We start from the raw sequence: 19204 nt of genomic DNA on the forward strand, positions 1-19204 counted from the left end.
TGCAGAGTTCCTCAGTGCCACTAACAGTTGGTAAAAATAGCTTGCACCTGCAATCCAACTGAGGCCTTTAGCTTAAAATAGGCAACAGAACTAAAGGAAATAATTTGACAGCAAAGTGCAAGCACTGAGAGCAGACAAACTAGTGTTAGTGCAAAGATATATGGCTTTAAAAAAGGTAATTTGTCAAACAGACACAGCAAATTAACTAAGCAGTTTAGGATTAATGACGAGGAGCTGCTCAGGTATTACCTTAAAACTATCTTACAGTAATTTTAGAGTGTAAAATCTGGCTAAGGAAGATGTTAACGCAATGAACTGCAAAATGAAGATAATTTGAACTTTGCCTCTGAATCAAAGTAAGACCTGATAAATTCTGTTTATTCACTTTCTCAATCATTTTTTTTAATATAAAGTATAAACTAGAAAAATAATGCTAAAAATGGAAACTCAAAAAAAAAAAGTATGGGGTTTTTTTTGTTGTTTTTTTTATCCCAGTGTGTTTATGATGCAAGACACACTACTGCCCTAAAACAATGCAATCATTCACTGGTTATCAGGTCTTTACGGTATCCATTCTTAAACCGTTTTCAGTGCTTTCAAAGCACTGAAGCAGAAAAAAACAGGACAAGTAGCACAAAGAAGTGATTATATCAAATAACATGCAAAAATCTGTCACACTTATTAACAGAACAAAGTGTGCAGATTATGACAACCATACAAATTTGGACCCATAGGTTAATCCATGCATTTCACAACGGGCTTTACAGTTGCTAATAGAGAACAGCATGTAGAATTTAGACACAACAAAATGCCTCATAGCTGTTTTTGGCTGCTCTTTTTAGGAACGAGATGCCGCGCCGGCTCTCAGACTCGGAACTGACCCCTGAACATAAGTGTCTACAGCAGTCTCTCGTACCTCGACCCTACAAGGGCAAAAGTCAAAAGGCAGCTTGACCCTAATAAGAGAAGGCATCAGGGGTCCCAGAGACGTGACCTTAGTCATGGTTGAGTAATAAAATCTAACCATCTGTTTAACACCTATCATCATGTAATGTAAGGAGAAATTGCAGATAATGCTTTTAATATGAATTAAGATTAAGATAAGATTAAACATTCAAATTATTAACTCTGGATTACAAGAGTATGTTTGCTAAATAAACACAGATAACAATGTATCCATGGGGGGAAAATGTGTCAAAAGTTTACACTGTGCAGAATCTGCAAAATATTAATTATTTTACCAAAATAAGAGGGATATTATTTTTTACTTAGCATATTTCACATAAAATATGTTTACAAATACAGTAGTCCACAAGAGAAAATAATAAAAAGTTGAATTTATAGAAATTACCCTGTTCAAAAGTTTACATACACATGATTCCTAATACTGTGTTGTTTTTGTTTAGTGATAGTTGTTCATGAACAGTTTAACTGCCTGCTGTTCTTCAGAAAAATCCTTCAGGTCCCTCAGATTATTTGGTTTTTAAGCCTTTTTGCGTATTTGTACACTTTCTAACAATGATTGTATGATTTGAGATTTTGAGACTGTATCTTTTCACACTGAGGGACTCATATGCAACTATTGCAGAAGGTTCAAATGATGCTTCAGAAGGTAACATGATGCATTAAGAAAACTTTTTGAATTTGAAGATCAGGGTAAATTGAACTTTTTTTGTCTTCTGGGAAACATGTAAGTATCTTCTGTAGCTTCTGAAGGACAGTAGAAATAAATATATGATATTTAGGCAAAATATAAAAAAGTGTACACATCTTCATTCTGTTCAAAAGTTTACACCCCCGGCTCTTAATGCATTGTGCTTTCTTCTGGAGCATCAGAGAGTGATTAAACCTTCTGTAATAGTTGCATATGCGTCCCTCAATTGTCCTCAGTGTTTAAAGATGAATCTCAAAATTATTCAGTCATTTTTGAAAATGGTTCAAATACATAAAACTGGTAAAAAAACAAAAACAAAGAATTGATGGGAATCATGTGTATGTAAACTTTTTAATTCGGTCATTTTTATACATGCAACTATTATTTTCTCTTGTGGACTATATGTAAATGTCTTTTATGTGAAATATCTTATTCAGGTCAGTACTAAAAAATAATAACATGCATTTTGTGTATCATTGCCATAAATGTGAGAGAATCTCCTATAGTGACAGACAACCAGGCCTGATAAAGCCTACTTTTGATTTGCACATATTACATAACATATGAGCAGAGATGACACGTAAGAGTTGCATTTGTTACGCAGCCATGTGTTTTATTGACTGCAATCAGATTTTTTCTCTCCGGGCTTTTTACAGGGTACAAACCTTCACATGAGGCAGTTTTCCCAGCGCCAGGTGTAATAAAACACCTGGACTTTGCCCGCAGATTCTGCACAGCAAGCTCCCCGCGTGATGCACAGAGAACTATCTCTAGGCATCCGTGAATGAAGCGAGCAACACACTTTTCAGAGGTAAAATATTCATTTATTTGAACAATTTCATGCCTATATGTATTAAAAGCTTGTGTCTGAAACTTATCTACATTTGTAAAAGTAATTTTAAAATGAAATTAGGCCATTATTTAAAATCTATATTGTTTTTAAATGCACAACAATGGATTAAAAGTGTTCGGTAAACGAGAGAGTTAATTATCTGTTAGCAGATGATAAATTACATATTACGGCAGGTAATGATTAATATGAGTAATGTGCCGTGGGTCAGTTAATCAAAGATGTTATTTTCTGTATAATTTAAAAACAAAGTAAATGAAGAAGCATTTCTTCTTACTGTGCATGTTCATTTTAAAGTTAAATCTGAAAACTGTTTTAAACATGCAATTTAAATGCTTTTCTCATTACTGCTTTAAAAATGCCACAGATGTGCTCCCTGTCATACACCATGTGATATGTGTTCAGACTGTGTAGGTTGGGCTGGGATGAAGGACAGAGTACTAGGTGAGGAAGAAGAAATGGAAGTGAAGAGCAGCTTGCGGAGGGCTCAGTCTCTCAGAAGTGTTTCAACCGACCACTGGACTGAAGTTGGATTTAGAGACAGGAAGAAGTCTGTCTCTCAGCTTGTGGCACAGTGAGAGAGATGCTCCTCTTTCTTTTAAAGCATAGTCCACCAAAAAATAAATGCAATGCCATTATTTACTCGTCCTCATGATGGTTCAAACTAGAGATCTCCTACACAGAAAAAAAGAGATGAAAGGGCTTTGAAAAATGTTAATAAATTATGACTATATATATGAAACTCTCAGTAATCCAAACTGAGAATTTATACTTTATTAGTTTGTCATCATTTACTTACCCTCAAGTTGTTCCAAACTTGTATTTGGAGTTTCTTTCTCTTGTTGAACACAAAAGGAGATATTCTAAAGAATGTTGGTGACCAAATAGTTGCTGGTCATAGTTTTTTTCTATACAATAGAAGTTTCTTCTCTCTTAATAGACTCGATGTTAATGTGTAACTCTATGACAGAACTGTAAACTATACCTAAACAAAAAGTGAAACTAAAAATTCTATTTACTGAAATCAGTTGAAATAAATAAAATGAAATATATGATTTTATCAGACCTTCTGACCATCATGTCTTCACCACCACCAGGTACCAAAACTCTCCGGAAAGAAAAACCAAAGAAGTTAATTCGGCAGATGAGGTAAAAACACTTAACAACTCACTTGCTCTATTACATTATTCAGTATTATTACACAGCTTTCTATAATGCTTAGTTCTGATTGGTCAGTCAAAACATGACTGAGGTAATTTATTCCCCAATAATGACTGTCGTTAATAGCAGTCATCTGGGTATCTTAGACTGGTACTTCCTTCAAACGCAGATGGGGGATAAAGGGATAGTTCACCCCTAAAATTCTGTCATTGAATACTTACCCTCATGTCGTTCAAAACCTGTAAGACCTCTTTGTTCATCTTCAGAACACAAATTAAAGGTATTTTTGATGAATTTCGAGAGCTTTCTGCCCCTGCAATAGGCAGCAATGTAACTGACATGTTCAAGGCCCAGAAAGGTAGTAAGGACAGTCATTAAAATAGTCATCAATGGTTCAACCTTAATTTTATTAAGCTTTGATTAGAATACTTTTTGTGCACAAAGAAAACTAAAATAACAACTTAAAACTGTGAATGTGTTTTCTAATTTATCTCCTCCAGCTCAACATGCAGATCACACCAGTTCCTCTCAGTGAGAATGAGATCAGAGCTGAGACAATAATGAAGAAGACTGAGGTCAAAGAGAGGTCCAGGGCCTCTCCTCTCTCCCGCAGTAAGTCTATGGAGAGCCTCCCTCGGCACAGACCTACAGGCACCACAGCACTCAGGGCACTTTTTGAGTCAAAGAGCACCACCCAGCCCGAGTCCAAGAAGAGCAAGACGGCATTTGCATCAGTGAGCACTGAGAAAGCCAATAAAACTACTCTTCCCAATCACAAGGATGCTAAAGACACGAAGCCACAAGTAGAGGCAGAGGTTAATAACATCCATAATGAACAGGAGAAAGTGACTAAAGAGGTTCAAGTGTTTACAAAGGTAAACCGTTGAACCTTACAGAGATGTGCATTTGAGCAAGAGTCATTTGTATTTACTGATGAAATAATTACTCTTTCAGAGTGCAAGATCAAAGGAGATAACACGATCCGAAAGAAGAAAGACCATTTCTGGCATTTCTAGTGAAAAAATATCCCCTCCAGAGGGTGAGTATATACATAACATGATTTTTAGATTTTATAAAGATAAAATGATGAGTGATTGCATATGTAAAAGTCAGTGCTATTGTGCCAGGGTGTTCTGGGTATTTGCTAGGGTGCTTTGGGTGTTTGCCAGGGTATTATAGGATATACAGTGTTTTGCGTAAGTCATTTTTTCACATTTTATGTTGCTGCCTAACTTTTTTTTCCACATCAATCTACACTCCATACACCACAATGACAAAGCAAAAAACAGATTTGTGACAACATTGCAAATTTATTACAATTAAAAAACTCAAATAAGTACATTGCATAAGTTTTCATACACTTAATGCAGTACTTAGTTGAAGCACTTTAAAGCTTCAAGTCTTTAGGGGTTTGATGCAACAGGCTTTGCACATCAGCATTTGGCAATTATTTGCCATTCTTCTCCTCACCTCTTCACCTCTCAATCTCTGTCAGCTAGGATGGGAATAGATAAACATTTTTATGTTTCTCCCAAAATATTTGATTGTGTTTAAGCCCAGACTCTGGCTGGGCCACTCAAAGACATTCACAGAGTTGTCTATAAGCCACTCTTGCTGTCCTGTTAGAAAGTGAACAACCTGCCCAGTCTGAGGTTCTGAATGCTCTGGACTGCGTAGGGCTATCTCAATATTTTGGTGCACTGAGCTTTCCTTCTACTCTGACGAGTCCCTCAGTCCCTTCCACTGAAAAACAGCCCCAAGGCATGAGGCTGCTATCAGCACACTTTAATTTTGGGATGGTACTCTGCAGGTGATAAACTGTGCCAGGTTTCCTCCAAACATGATGCTTGGAATTGAGGTTCATCAGACCAGAGAATCTTGTTTCTCACAATCTGAGAGTTCTTTAGGTGCTTTATTGCAAATTCCAAGTTTATGCGTCTTCACTGAGGAGAGGATTGAGTTTGGCCACACTGCCATAAAGCCCAGATTGTTGGAGTGTTGCAGTGATGTTTGTTCTTCTATAGGTTTCTCCTATCTCCACATATGATCATGGAGCTCAACTAGAATGACTATCAGCTTTTTGGTCACCACTCTAGCCAAAGCCCTTCTCCTTCAATTGCTCAGTTTGGCCAGGAGGCCAGCTCTAGGAAGAGTTTCTTTCAAACTTTTTCCATTAAAGGTAACAGAGACTACATGCCCTGTGAACCTTCAATGCAGCAGAATTTTTTCTGAACTATTCCCGAGTATATTCCCCTGATGTATAGCTTGACACAATCCTGTTTTTGAGCTCTCCAGGCAGTTTTTTTTTTTTACCTCAGCACTTGGTTTTTGCTCTGATATGCATTTTCAGCTGTTAGACCTCTTATTAAGACGTGTGCCCTTCTAAATCACTCCCATTCAATTGAATTTGTCACAGGTTAACTTCACTCAAAGTGTAATAACATCTGCAAGCGATATGAATGCTCCAGAGCTAAATTTCAATAGTCCCAGATAAGGGTATGAATACTTATGCAATGGAATAATTTAAGTTTCTATTTTTACAAAGACTGGTGTTTAAGAAAAAAAAAACAGTTTTAAGAAATTCTGCCATTATGGTGTATGGAGTGTAGATTGATGTGTGGGGGGGGCAGTTTAACATAAGCAACATAACAAAATAACAAATTTTGATATTTTCAGTTTGCCTCATGGGCAATTTAACAGCATTTCTAAGTGATTTCTAGGGTTTTCTGGATTTCCTTTCTTTTAATTTTTATTAACCAGTGATAAAATTGTAAATTTGATCACTTAAAACATATAGCTGCATATAGTTTTGGGATTGGGAATTATTCAGCACCTTAAACCAAATTATGGGCAGTGCTTATACTTCAGTAAACACTACTAATAAGGATTCTAGTTCAAGGTTAAATTTCACATGCTGACAGACTATCATGTGACCTAAATGTCAAGAGCAAACTATATACAAGAGCATGCAAGACACAAAGCACATAACATTGCAAACAGAGTCAAATCAAACTACCAATGTAATATAGAAAATATACCTTATATTCTAAAACTTGGGCCACATGTGAGAGGTTTCCAAATTGTAACACCAGATGACATCACAGCAGGTGCAACAACTGTTCACAATGATACAAGATGAAAATAACATGCTTATTTTAGTCATTTCTGAGTGCTGGGTTGGGGCAAACTAGAAAAGTAGGTATGTATCTCAACAAGTGATTGACTCAGCCTGGTGTAGCAATAGCAGAATAGCTCCTAAAATAGCTGGTTGGCACTTATCCCTTCATGGGAGCCGACAGGGTCAGCTGTTACCAGCACAGAAACGGCCACAGGCTTGCTGACACACTCGGAGAACACACATTGGCCATTAGACCAGTCAAAGGATCATTATTGAACTAAGTAACAAAGTAATTCAGAGGGATTTGAGTTCAGCTTATGAACAAAGAGAAAAAGCGCTGAATGGTGAGTTTATGTTTACACATTTTTAAACTGTTATATTGCATCAAATAGTGCGTATGCTAAAGAGGATTTCCCAAAACATGTCTGTTATAGAAGACCACTGTTGTGTGACCAGGGACGTGGGATTTTCAGAATTAGATTATTCATTTATGTTTTAAAAACATTTTACTATGGTTGGAACATTAGTAACCAGCAAATAAATAAGCTTGTTAATTTTCTACTTACTTACATGCTGAAATGTGTTAAAGAGGATGTCTATTTGGACACTTTGCTTCACTTATCGTCATCACACTTTATTTTTAGACTGTTTTAAAGAAAATCTACCATGTATTGTTAATTAATAGCTTTTGGAGAATGCTTTTGTGGTAAACTGGACAGCAAAACATGGTCATTTAACCAATGATTATAGAACCAATCCCATAATCATTGTGACACCAAGATCACGTGATTAACAAGGTGATTTAATGCAGATGCACTTCCCGAGTAAATGTTTTACTACAATAAAAAATAGACACATGTCTATCAGACAGAGTTTCAGTGCCTGCAAAACATTCATATACTAAAATACAGAGTTGATCACAAATTTATTACACAGACTTGGAGCAAGATGATATTTTGCCCTTGAAACTGATTATTAGTCTGTACCCTTCTGCTCATTCAAGCAAGCTGTGTGCTGGTTCTTGGTTCCCGTCTGGAAATCCCATTGGTATCTGTGTCACGGAGAGTCAGATGTTTTCCAGTCTAGTTTCTGAGCACGCTTTGCACACTACAATGATGACTTGCATTCATAGCAGCTGTCCACATTACTGTAATGAGAGCTGACAGAGCAATAACCGTCACCATTTCAACAAGAAAACACTTACAAAATGGGTATCACAATAATAACAACAACAACAAAAATCCTTGGGTTCTGAAATCCTTGAAAGTTTGTATATCTGAAAAAAAAAATTCAAGGCCCTGGAAAGTTTTTGAAAATAAACACACATAGATACAGGTCCTTGAAAGTGCTGGAATTTATTTTGTGCAAGAAGTTTTCTGGAAAATATTCCATATAATTCCCTCCGGTCCGCTAACACTTTGTGGCCTATGCATAGCAGCTTGCTTGATTTACATTGGTTACGCGCATTTATGTGTTATGTTAAGTGTTTCCCATGTGAGGTACTTTGTGTTGTACATTGCCATGATGTTCACGCATGCACAAAACTACTACAAGGCTTTAGTTAGTATGATAATAATATGCAATGTTTTGAATGGTGGTGTCTTGATGGCTTCATTTATACAGTTAAAGAGAACCCCGGGTATCAAGACTTGTATGGCTTTATATAGCGTAAATGATGTCTCCTATTGAAATATGTAATAGAAAACCCATGAAAGATTTACATTATTGAAAAAAAATCCACTTTGACTGTTTTGACTGTAATTTCGATTACATGAAATGGTTGCACTTAGTGAGCTATTGGTGCTCATTGTTGCTATTTTTACTGCAACAACTCGGAATACACAACTCAGAAAATAAAATACTGATACAATGACCACAGCTACTGAAAGAGCTTGCGGGTGGTGATGGATATAAGTGTAGGCTCCTTCGACAATCGTGCCATGGTGACAAGCCTCAGCATGTTTACATCCTGCTAGGATGGCATCTAGCATTTCTTGTCTCTGCCGTTTGTAAGCTCTTTCAGTAGCCGTGGTCTACTAAAAGCCCCAAAGGCACCAGGGCTTAAGTGGAGAGAACAAAGACGCAGGTCTTTAGTAAGTTTTTCCTCTTCTTATTGCTAGGAAAGCAACGAAGACACTGCTTCTCTTGTTGCTCTTCGACTGAAAATTATAATTAAAACCAACACAATGTGGCATCGTATCAGTATTTAATTTTCTGAGTTGTGTTTTGGTAAAAAAAAAAAAAAAAAGCAGTAGCTCACTGAGTGCAATCATTTCCGTCATCAAAATAATGGCACCCCCGTCCAAAATATGTATAAAGCAATGTGGATTTTTTTTAAATAACACATCTTTCATGGGTTTTCTACTACATATTACTGTAAGAGACATAATCTATGTTATATTTAGGCATACAAGTCTGCTGAAAGCTTGCTGGGTCACTGATAAAGTATTTTGCAAAACTAACAAACAATATCCCTGACAAATCACATGACTGCTCACCTCCCACTGAAAAACAAACAGTTCTTTTTAAATTAAACTCGTATCTGACAGTTCAGAAAGTATTTGGTGCCCCCTGATGTGTGCATTTGTGGGTCTTGGTTGTAAAAGCACAGATGTTGACCTTGATTTCATTTCTTTATTCAGGAAATTAGGAGTCAAAGTTTGAGTCACAATACCCATATCATGATTCTGATGTTTCTGCTGTGTTACAGAGGATAAAAGAAGGTCAGTCGCCGACTTCAGAGAAAACTCTGCTCCCTACGGATTGGAGAAACCCTCTATTTCCGTCAGAGCGCTGTCTGCACTATATCTGTCAAAAGTGGCAGCTGCAGAACCTGCAGGAAACCTCTTGAAACCAGTTAGTACTTGTAGCTACATTTATTCTTCATAATACATTTGGTGACCTCTGGGGCCTGGGTGATGAGACAACCTAAAGCAGGCTGGAGTAAGAAAATGCTGCTAAATAAAATGCATGTAACAGCTGCTGGAAAAAATGGTTTATGTCATGGTTCTAGCTACAAGTTCAAGTTGCATGGATGTTTATAAATGCTAATATGTGACCCTGGACCACAAAACCAGTCATGAGGGTATTTTCTTTTTTGTATTATTGATATTTATACATTGTCTGAAAGCTGAATAAATAAGCTTTCCATTGATTTATGGAAATGTTGGGATAGGACAATATTTGTCCAAGATACAACTATATAAAAAATATGGAATCTGAGGGTGCAAAAATTTTTATCTTTAAAGTTGTCCAAATAAAGTTCTTAGCGATGCATTTTACTAATCAAAAATTAAGTTTAGATATATTTATGATAGAAAATTTACAAAATATCTTTATGGAACATGATCTTTACGTAATATCCTAATAATTTTTGGCATAAAAGAAAAATCGATCATTTTGACCTATTCAATGCATTTTTGGCTATTACTACAAATATACCTGTGCTACTTAAGACTAGTTTTGAGGTCCAGGGTCACACACATTTTTCAGGTTCATAAAATCAGATCACTTTTTGATCATATATGCTCAGACATACTTGTAATTTCCTTGATTTTTTGTTGTTGTTGTTGTTGTAGGACCAGAATATCACTTCTCCAACTGGAAAAAGGCTAAACACAATCAAGGTAAGGAAATTAGTTTCAAATATATGCTTTAATCTAGTGGTAAAACGTATTTTGGCTTCTTCTTCTTTGATTTAGAGTACAAAATAACCACTAGCAAACATCACCCCTGCTGTGAACTCTGAATAAATTGTAAAAGTGTGTGTAAATGCTGTGTTTTATTCAAAATTAAGTTGATGATACTGTATTATGCACCTTATTCTTAAAAATAATCAGGCTTTTTTGTGTGTATGTTTAGTGCTCTAAAACATTAGCAGCTTGTCTTTCTGTAATTACATACTCAAAAAAATTAGCTCTCAGGTGTGGAATAAAATAATAACATACAGTAGGAAATTAAATTTACTGTTTGATTAACCACTCATTTGCAGGACAAACCATATAATTATTCTGGGTGTTTTCACCGGTCTTTGCGCTCCTAATCATAGTACTAACATAAGTCATAATATTCTCAACTGCCTGTATTCAGATTGCTGAAATTATTAACCATTTGAAACTTTTGGCACAAAACGCTGGTTTTCTTTGGCATGCGGTTTGGCTTCCTTACAGTTCCAAAGGTATGTTTAACTTCTTAACAATTTATGTTTGCTCAAAATTAATCCTAACCATTTACAATAATAGGTTACATATTAGCCATAATAATCTAATGTGGTCATTCTTCATTTTTGTAGATGGCTGAAGGTGCGCAAAACAGCATTGCATATGCACCTAAATCAAATCCACCAATGCACCATCTGGAAACCAGCTCTGATGAACATGAACGCCCCTTTACATCACCACCCCCTACAAAAGAAGCAATATCTATTCTGCACCAACGCCGACAAAAATGCGAGCTTAGGCGACTGCTAAAACACACTTGTCCTGAATTGAAAAATGTAGACAGTTTGGTAGAGGAGGAGCTGGCTGATGTTCTTAACATGGACTCAGACACTGGATACCAGAGTGAGGTCCAGTCCAGGTGCTGGATGTTTGAAAACCATGAAGTCAATTCAGTGGAGATCCATGATCAAAAACTTCAGATGAACAAGGAGTTTCAAGAGGGCGACATCAAGAAAACCGTCTGCATGTTTGAACAACCTCTGCGTAACTCCTACAACGACGTCAACAATCCTCAGCTCAACAAATCAGAGGAAGTGACATCAGAGCAGAACATCAAGGTAGATGTGAAAGCCACGCGCAGAATGTTTGAAACTCAAATGATGGATACTCAAAACCTCTGTCCAAGGAAAAACATTGTTTGTGAGGATACAAGTCGATCAGAGCAAAAACCACAGAGTAATTCTGAGACTAATGGGACAGAAACATCCGACATTCACCATAACAGTCTAACCAGTGATTTCATTGAAACAAATGAGCTGTTTGTAAGTATATCTAAATCCAAACAGGTCTTCGAAACAATAACACATGACAAAGAAAACATCTCACCAACAAATGACAACTTCACCCGAGAAGAAGAACTGTTGAAGGCCAATGTAAGAAACAGAGCGCAGATGTTTGAATCAACTCCACTTGATAAGATCAATCTGCAAACCAAAGAAGAATCAGAAACTATCCTGGAGAACACACAAGAAACTCTAGTTTCTTTATGCAACTTCAGCATTGTGCATTCTAATGGAACCATCCTTGAAGCTAATGAAACTGGCCACGTTAAGAAAGCAAAATATAATTTCATAAATGAAGATACAAGACCAGAAATTCATGATGAGGAGATGGTGACGGGAAGCATAAAGAATATCATGCTTCAAATGCTAACAGGAACAAACTTGAACCCAACTGTGACCTTTCTAAAAGAAGACAGTCAGGGTAATATGGAGATTCAGAAAGTTGACGTCCCCATTCACCAACTTCCATTCACTCACGATAAAGAGTGCAGAACTGCCAATGTGGTGCAGATTACTGAAGATCTACTCAGTCAAGAGAATCTCCTGAGGAAGGGAGTCTTAATACAAGATGGAACCACAGGAATGAGAGAGATAACAGTTTATGCTCTATTTATCCACAACGAAGACAGTACAGGGGTAATGGAGTTTGGTAAAATTGGTTTTAGAGCCATTCCCTCAAGCCTTGAGTCTGAAAAATGTGATCTGAAGACTGAAATTAGTTCACCAGAAAGTTCTTCAGTAGTAGATACAAACAAAACTAGTATTAATGTGCAGCTATTCCAGAGCTGCATTCAGAAAGAAGACCGTGATCATCTAAAATTCCTGCAGGATACAACGTCAGATGTACATATAGGTGTGTCTACTATGGAATCAGAGAAAACCAGGGAGATTAAAGCCCTTGTGGCTACCAATATAGATACAAGCTTCAACATGCAGTCGGATGAAAACAAGTCAGAAGCGTCACCTAAAGAAAGCTCGGTAAATAATAAAAAAGATCATCCGGAAGCAACAAACCAGTCTGAACATTGTCCAGACACCGGTGACAATCTGAAAAAAGAAAGAAGTCTCCAAAATCGAGATATCATGGATGACGGAGTCGTTCTCCAAGCAGAGCTAGTTGATGTTGTTGAAGACGATGAGTTGGTGAATCTGCAAACAGCCATTATGAACCTTCATCAGGCGACCATGGAGGCAAAAGCTCTTCAGCAGAGTGTACAAGCAAAATATGCTTGCCAAATAAATCAAACCCAACAAATCTGTGATTCTGGTTCAATGACCCATGGGTTTACACATGTGAAAAACAATGATAATGCAATTGAGAATGAAGAGCTCTCAGAGTTTCCCAAATCTGAAGTGGAACAAGAAAGTAAGGAGGATGTCATGAGAGGTAGCATACAGGCAGCTCTTAATTCCTTGGGAAAGTCAAACTTTAATGTCACAAAGGGTGATTTTAAAGCTGCAATGATTTATAGAAATGCTGGTAAAGGAAATGCAGGATGCAAAAAGACAAGTAATGTGATGATGAACCAGCCAAGTGACAGGACTGAAGAAAATAAGTCGGCAACATCTTCTGTGCCTCAAGTTGAAAAGGAAGCTGTAAAATCACCTGAGGAAACTGACACAAGACCATCTGAAAACAAACCAGTGACATGTTCTCCCTTGCCTATCTCTGTAGAAACACCTGCTAAAAGTCGTAAAACTCCTATTGGACCCAAACCAGCTCTCCCACCTAAACCTGATCATTTAAAAACAAAGCCAAACCCTCTTAGTTCTGAAACTGATGCAGAACATCTCAACAAATTCCAAGTTCCTGGTACTTCAAAACCACCATCTGAGCAGATTGAATTATCTTCAACTCTCATGAAGTCTCATGAAGATGCACTTTGCAAAAGTGTACAGCATGCTGATTCCATTGAACACGCGCCCAGTGATACATCAGTGGGCAACACTGAAAGTCCTGAAGATAAAAGGCTAAATGGTGTAGAGGTTGTTGAAGAAACTCCTAAGAGCTCCCCAGAAATCATCGTCAATGAATCTTCCAGGGGATTTCATATTACTACATCAGTGAGCAACACTGGAAGTCCTGAAGATAAAAAACTCAGTGGTGTAGAGGTTGTTGAAGAAACTCCAAAGAGCTCAGCAGAAAGTATCATCAGTGAATCTTCTACAGGATTTCATGCTACTCTTCAAAACTTTGGCGTGAAGCCGAGTGGTTCAGTGCCTCCTGTAAAACCTAAAAGAATCAAAATGGCGAAAGAAAACGTGAATAACTCAGACAACATCAGTAGGACCTCTACACCTCTGGAAACTGAAACAGCACAGGGAATCACTCCTCCCCATGAAAATGACTCTGTCAAACAGACAGAGGAAGAAAGAAATGAAAAAAGTGATGGTCAACAAGTTAGTGAAGTGGTCAGACGGAAAAAGAAAATTAGAAGAGAGACCGAGGATGAGCGAAGGCTGAGGCTCTCGGTGCACATGGATGAAATCATGAAAGGAAACGTGCCAGCGGTCATGGAGATCTTTGACAAGCTGAAAAAGCAAGAGGAACTGAAAAACATACTCTCCAAAGTAGAAGAAATCGAAGAAGACACCAACAAAGTGGACGTGAGCTCGCTTAAAAACATTTTCGAGAGCGTTCCTGATTGGGTCGTGCCTCAGGAGAAGAAAATCAAACCAAAAATAGTCACGCCTGAACATATTGAAGCACCAAGTGAACCTGAGATGATGACATCCATGGAGGTGGCTTTTGGAGACCTGGAGAAAGCTGGTGCGGAGATCATTCGTTTAAAAGACCAAACGCTTGCAAGACTCATGGATATCGAGGAGGCCATTAAGAAGGCTCTTTACTCAGTATCGACTCTGAAATCGGACTCTGACATTGTAGGACTCTCTGGTCTCTTCAGGGAGTCCATGGTGGCCGTACAAGGTTCACCTCCCTCAGGTAAAATCAGGAAAATCAGCATTGGGTCAAGCAAATCACAAAAAGCTCTAAACCAGATTGGAAAGAGAGGTTATGAACAGACAACGTCAAGGCCAGAGCTGTTTATTCCCACAACTAAACAGAGATCAGCCTCACCAGCATCTCCTTCGTTTATTTCAATTCAGTCTGCGGCAAGGAAGCCTTCGGAGTTGCCATCACCTCAGAAAGAAGAACCAAAAGAAGAGCCCAAGCTTCAGTGTTGCTGTAGTGTGCCTTCAGACCGCAGACAATGTTCTGTCACAAAAGGAGCATCCTCGAGCCCTGCGAATCCACGCCGGCAAGTAAGTGTGCTGGAAGTGCAAACAAGGCCTGAAGGAGAAAGATTAATCGGAACAAAAACCATTAGTGAGAACTATGAGAGGACGGACAGCTTCGGCAACAAGTTCTACTCCTCGAAAACCTCTACGGTTGTGACAACCCAACCAGAAACCAGGACAACTTCTAAAAAGCTCATCGTGAGCAGTCCAGCCACAACAGAAATTGTGACGTACCCAAGAATCAACACTCCTTTTATTAGAGAAGACCATCCCCCACTGTAAATTGATTTCAGTTTTGGTTGTCACATAAATGAAAGGTTTTAAAATGTAACAGCTGATGGATTTTTGTACTTTTTTTTTGCTTGGTTATCTTATCTATAGAAGTTTACTTCACTATTCCTATTTCCCTTTAAGATCATTGTTAGTATTTCAGTTTGTTTTTTTGTGAATTAATATTTTTTAAAACTATTGTTTCCCCATGGTTTTGCTGTAAACATGTTCTAATATTTCTGTGCATACAATAATTTGAATTTCTGCCATATTTGTCAATAAAAATGATAGAAACGTGTTATGTCACATTATACATTTCAGTAAACAGGCTTTATCTTATGTTTAACAAGTAAAACTATTAAAACCACAAGTAACAGCATGACAATTCGTAACTATTTCTATTTGTTGCAAATTTGTATGAATTCATATGCCTGTGTTTGTACGTTTTCGCATTTGCTGGGGTAGGTTTATAAGGATAGCCCTTCATATTTTTTTCATACAACTTTACATTATATGAATTTTCATATAAATGATATAAAGTGTTGTTATGAGATTAAATGGACGTAATACAACAGAAATATTTTGGTAACATTAAAAACAAGCATTTTAGTGTTTAACGTACATACAAAGATGGTTATAAATCAAAATATAAAGTGGAAATCAAAATTAGAGAACAACCTACAATTTCCTAAATGTTAAGGTGACTGCTTAGTCCTATTTGAACTCATCCTAACAGGGAAAAAAGAGCAGTTTTAAGCATATTTCATAAATTAATTGTAATAATTAGACACAGTAAAAAATAAAAAAAACTTAAATTAGATATTTAAAAAGGAACTCTGATCAAAATTAGAGTACACTTACAGATACCTTATTGGCGTTAACCTGGCACCTGGTGCTAATTTCCCTAATTATATGACAAACCCTGTTTAACTGGCAGCATTCTTCTAATTTTGACTGAGATTGCAAGATGTCGGGCGGCTCTAAGGTGACTGAAACCCTGTGACAGGAGGTTGTCCAGATGAAGGTCAAAGGATGACCCTTTCAGCCAAGGCAAGAGAAGTTGGTCATTCCAAATCTGTGATTTCTTGAAATTTGCAGGTTTACAATGACACTAATTCATTCAAGTCCCCCAAAAAGGCTGGTTGCCCACAAAAGACAAACGCATGAGAAGACGTGATAATGTGAGAAATCAGTTCAGCACTGCAGCTGGAATTGCTTGCCAGTTCAGTGCTGAACAGGGTAAGGATCTGTCTCGCATGTTTAAGAGAATCAGACTGAAAGTACACTCTGCAATGACTCTCATCAACAGAAAGAATGAAAAGTCTAAGCTCACATTTACTGAGGAGCATGCGGAACTGCTCCGAAGTTCACTTTAGTGATGAGACCAAGTTTAATTTATCTGGGTCTGATTGGAAACATTTTGTTTGGTGTCAAACTGAGGAAAGACTGAAGCCCAAGTGCGTGAAGAAACCAGGGAAAGGTGGAGGAGGAAGTGTCATGAATTGGGAGATGTTTTCTGCGGCAGGAGTTGGGTCTCTTACACAAACACATGGCAGGAGAATACAAATGTTTATCAGAATCTCCTTCAACAACAGGCAGTTTCTTCCCTGCAAGCACCTCATAATCAGCCTGCAATTTTCATGCAAGACAATGACCCATCACACTGCAGAATAGGTAAAGCAGTTCCTTGAAGCTAAGTTATGGCTAAGAAACCCACCTCAGTTACCAAACTATGAAAGAGACTTGAAAAAGAGTGGACCAAGATCACATCAGCGCAGTGTGAGAAACTAGTGATGTCCTACGGCCACAGATGTGCTGAAGTTACTAAAAGCAAGGGCCTCTAGACTTCCTACTGATTTCTGACAGCTGCAACCCTTCACAATTTTAGTTGAAATCATCCTTCGTGCTACAGTGGTTGCTGTTCTCTAATTTTGGTCACTTAAAAGTTGTACAACTTTAAAGGCGATTTTCTCAGTTTTTGGATTTTTTTGCACCCTCAGATTCCAGATTTTCAAATAGTTGTATCTCGGCCAAATATTGTCCGATCCTAACATTTCCATACATCAATGGAAAGCTTATCATAGCTTTCAGATAATGTCTAAATCTCAATTTCAAAAAATTGACCTTTATAACTGGTTTTGTGGTGTTTATAGCACGATTATTCATTATAAAGTGTTTCTAGAATTTAGATAATATACATTTTATTGAACTTACTGCACTTGTACTGCACCATGTTGCGATGCCAGACATTAAAAAAAGATTTCACATCTCTAAGAAAAAATATATAATTTACCATCCAACCAATGGATAGTCATAATGAATCCAAAACACAGCTTTTACCTTGATACAATGCAAACACTTTACACCAGTGATTTCCAAAAGCCAAAAAATAACATCCTAATAGCTTAAGTGAATAAAAAGCCAACTTCTGACCCTGAGTTTTATGGAACAATGGTGTATTAACCCTTTTATGTGACTGTAGTTTCAGCCAGCAGCTCAGGAAACATGCTCAGCCTGTCTGAAACCAGTTTACCCAATGGAAAGAATGGCCGCAGATAAATTCATTTTTCACAAAAGCTGTTTCTGCTGCAAGCACTGCAAAAAGAAACTGAGGTAAGAATGTTCAGACAATAATGATAAAAGCTGATAATGATCTGAAAATCACTCAAATTTCAACATTTAGAACATTACATTTATGATTCAAAATGAGCAAAAACACTTTGCCTTCATAATGCAACTAGACCACGGATCGCAGCAAATCATTAAATAGGAAATGCTGAAGTTTGCAGTTCTGGGCCAGTGTTCAGACTTTGCCTCTTAAGCTGTTAACCTACTTTGCTGACAATGCTTAAAACTGTTAATCTACAAATATGCTCCATATTAATGTGGTTTTATAGCCAACAGATCATAAGAAATAAATGCTAAAACAATGTTTTGCTTGGTTTTAGTCTTCAAGGCTATGCGCCTCTCTATGGGGAATTCTACTGTGTTTTCCACTATCAGCAGCTTTTCAGACGGAGTGGCAACTATGACGAAGGCTTCGGCCGTCAGCAGCATAAAGACCGATGGATACAGAGGAATGACACCAAGATCATTTAGAGCTACTGAACAAGTATATGGGCCATAACCTTGACTAACAGATGGTCTGATGTTGGCAAATGTGATTTTCTGGTCTTTGTGTTTTAACGCGTTTAAATCAAATTTAATTTGACATAGACATAACATGATTTCATTAAACATACATAAATCAGTTTCACTCCATATATTCTAAAATGTTTATGTTGTTATACTAGCAGTCAAAAGATTTTTAATGATTTTTAAAAGAAGTTTCTTCTGCTCACCAAGCCTGCATTTATTTGATCCAAAGTACAGTTTTTTCCAAATTTTATTTGAATATAATTTAAAATGAAATTTATTCCTGTGATTTCAAAGCTGAATTTTTAGCATCATTACTCCAGTCACATGATCCTTCAGAAACCATTCTAATATTTATCATTAAAACTATGTTGAAATAAAAATCAGCATATTATAATGATTTCTAAAGGATCATTTGACACTGAAGATTAGAGTAATGATGCTGAAAATGTAGCTTTAATCACAGGAATAAATTACATTTTAAAATATATTCAAATAGAAAACCATTATTTTAAATAGTAACAAATATTTCAAAATTGCTGTACAGGCTTGGTGAGCAGAAAAATAAAAATCTTACAGTTCAAAAACTTTTGACTGGTAGCGTATGTTTGAGACCATGATAAATGTGTTTTATAGCTGTGATGCTGGATGATGTTGACGATCTTAGTGAATGTCAGGGATAAAATCACTGAATGAAGATGTGTACATAGTTTTGAGATGCCGTTTCATTGTTTTAATAACTAAAATTAATAAATAATTTCTAGCTTCATTTAA

At 37.0% G+C, this 19204-nt stretch overlaps 2 protein-coding genes across 2 annotated transcripts; both read left to right on the forward strand.

Moving 5' to 3' along the window:
• Positions 1 to 2354: 2354 nt before the first annotated feature.
• Positions 2355 to 19199, forward strand: LOC141300510 (uncharacterized). Its single transcript, XM_073830800.1, has 9 exons — positions 2355 to 2465; positions 2910 to 3078; positions 3602 to 3653; positions 4166 to 4540; positions 4620 to 4704; positions 9494 to 9639; positions 10362 to 10409; positions 17778 to 17908; positions 18244 to 19199. The coding sequence occupies exons 2-9, from the start codon at positions 2930 to 2932 to the stop codon at positions 18392 to 18394; spliced, it is 1137 nt and encodes a 378-aa protein (XP_073686901.1). The 5' UTR covers positions 2355 to 2465; positions 2910 to 2929; the 3' UTR covers positions 18395 to 19199.
• On the forward strand, positions 10931 to 15416 carry LOC141299974 (xin actin-binding repeat-containing protein 1-like). The gene is made up of 2 exons (XM_073830285.1): positions 10931 to 10960; positions 11075 to 15416. Exons 1-2 carry the CDS (start codon positions 10931 to 10933, stop codon positions 15305 to 15307), a joined length of 4263 nt encoding a protein of 1420 aa, XP_073686386.1. The 3' UTR covers positions 15308 to 15416.
• Positions 19200 to 19204: the final 5 nt, after the last annotated feature.

The sequence above is a fragment of the Garra rufa genome, chromosome 24, assembly GCF_049309525.1.
Source record: "Garra rufa chromosome 24, GarRuf1.0, whole genome shotgun sequence".
NCBI classification, from domain to species: domain Eukaryota; kingdom Metazoa; phylum Chordata; class Actinopteri; order Cypriniformes; family Cyprinidae; genus Garra; species Garra rufa.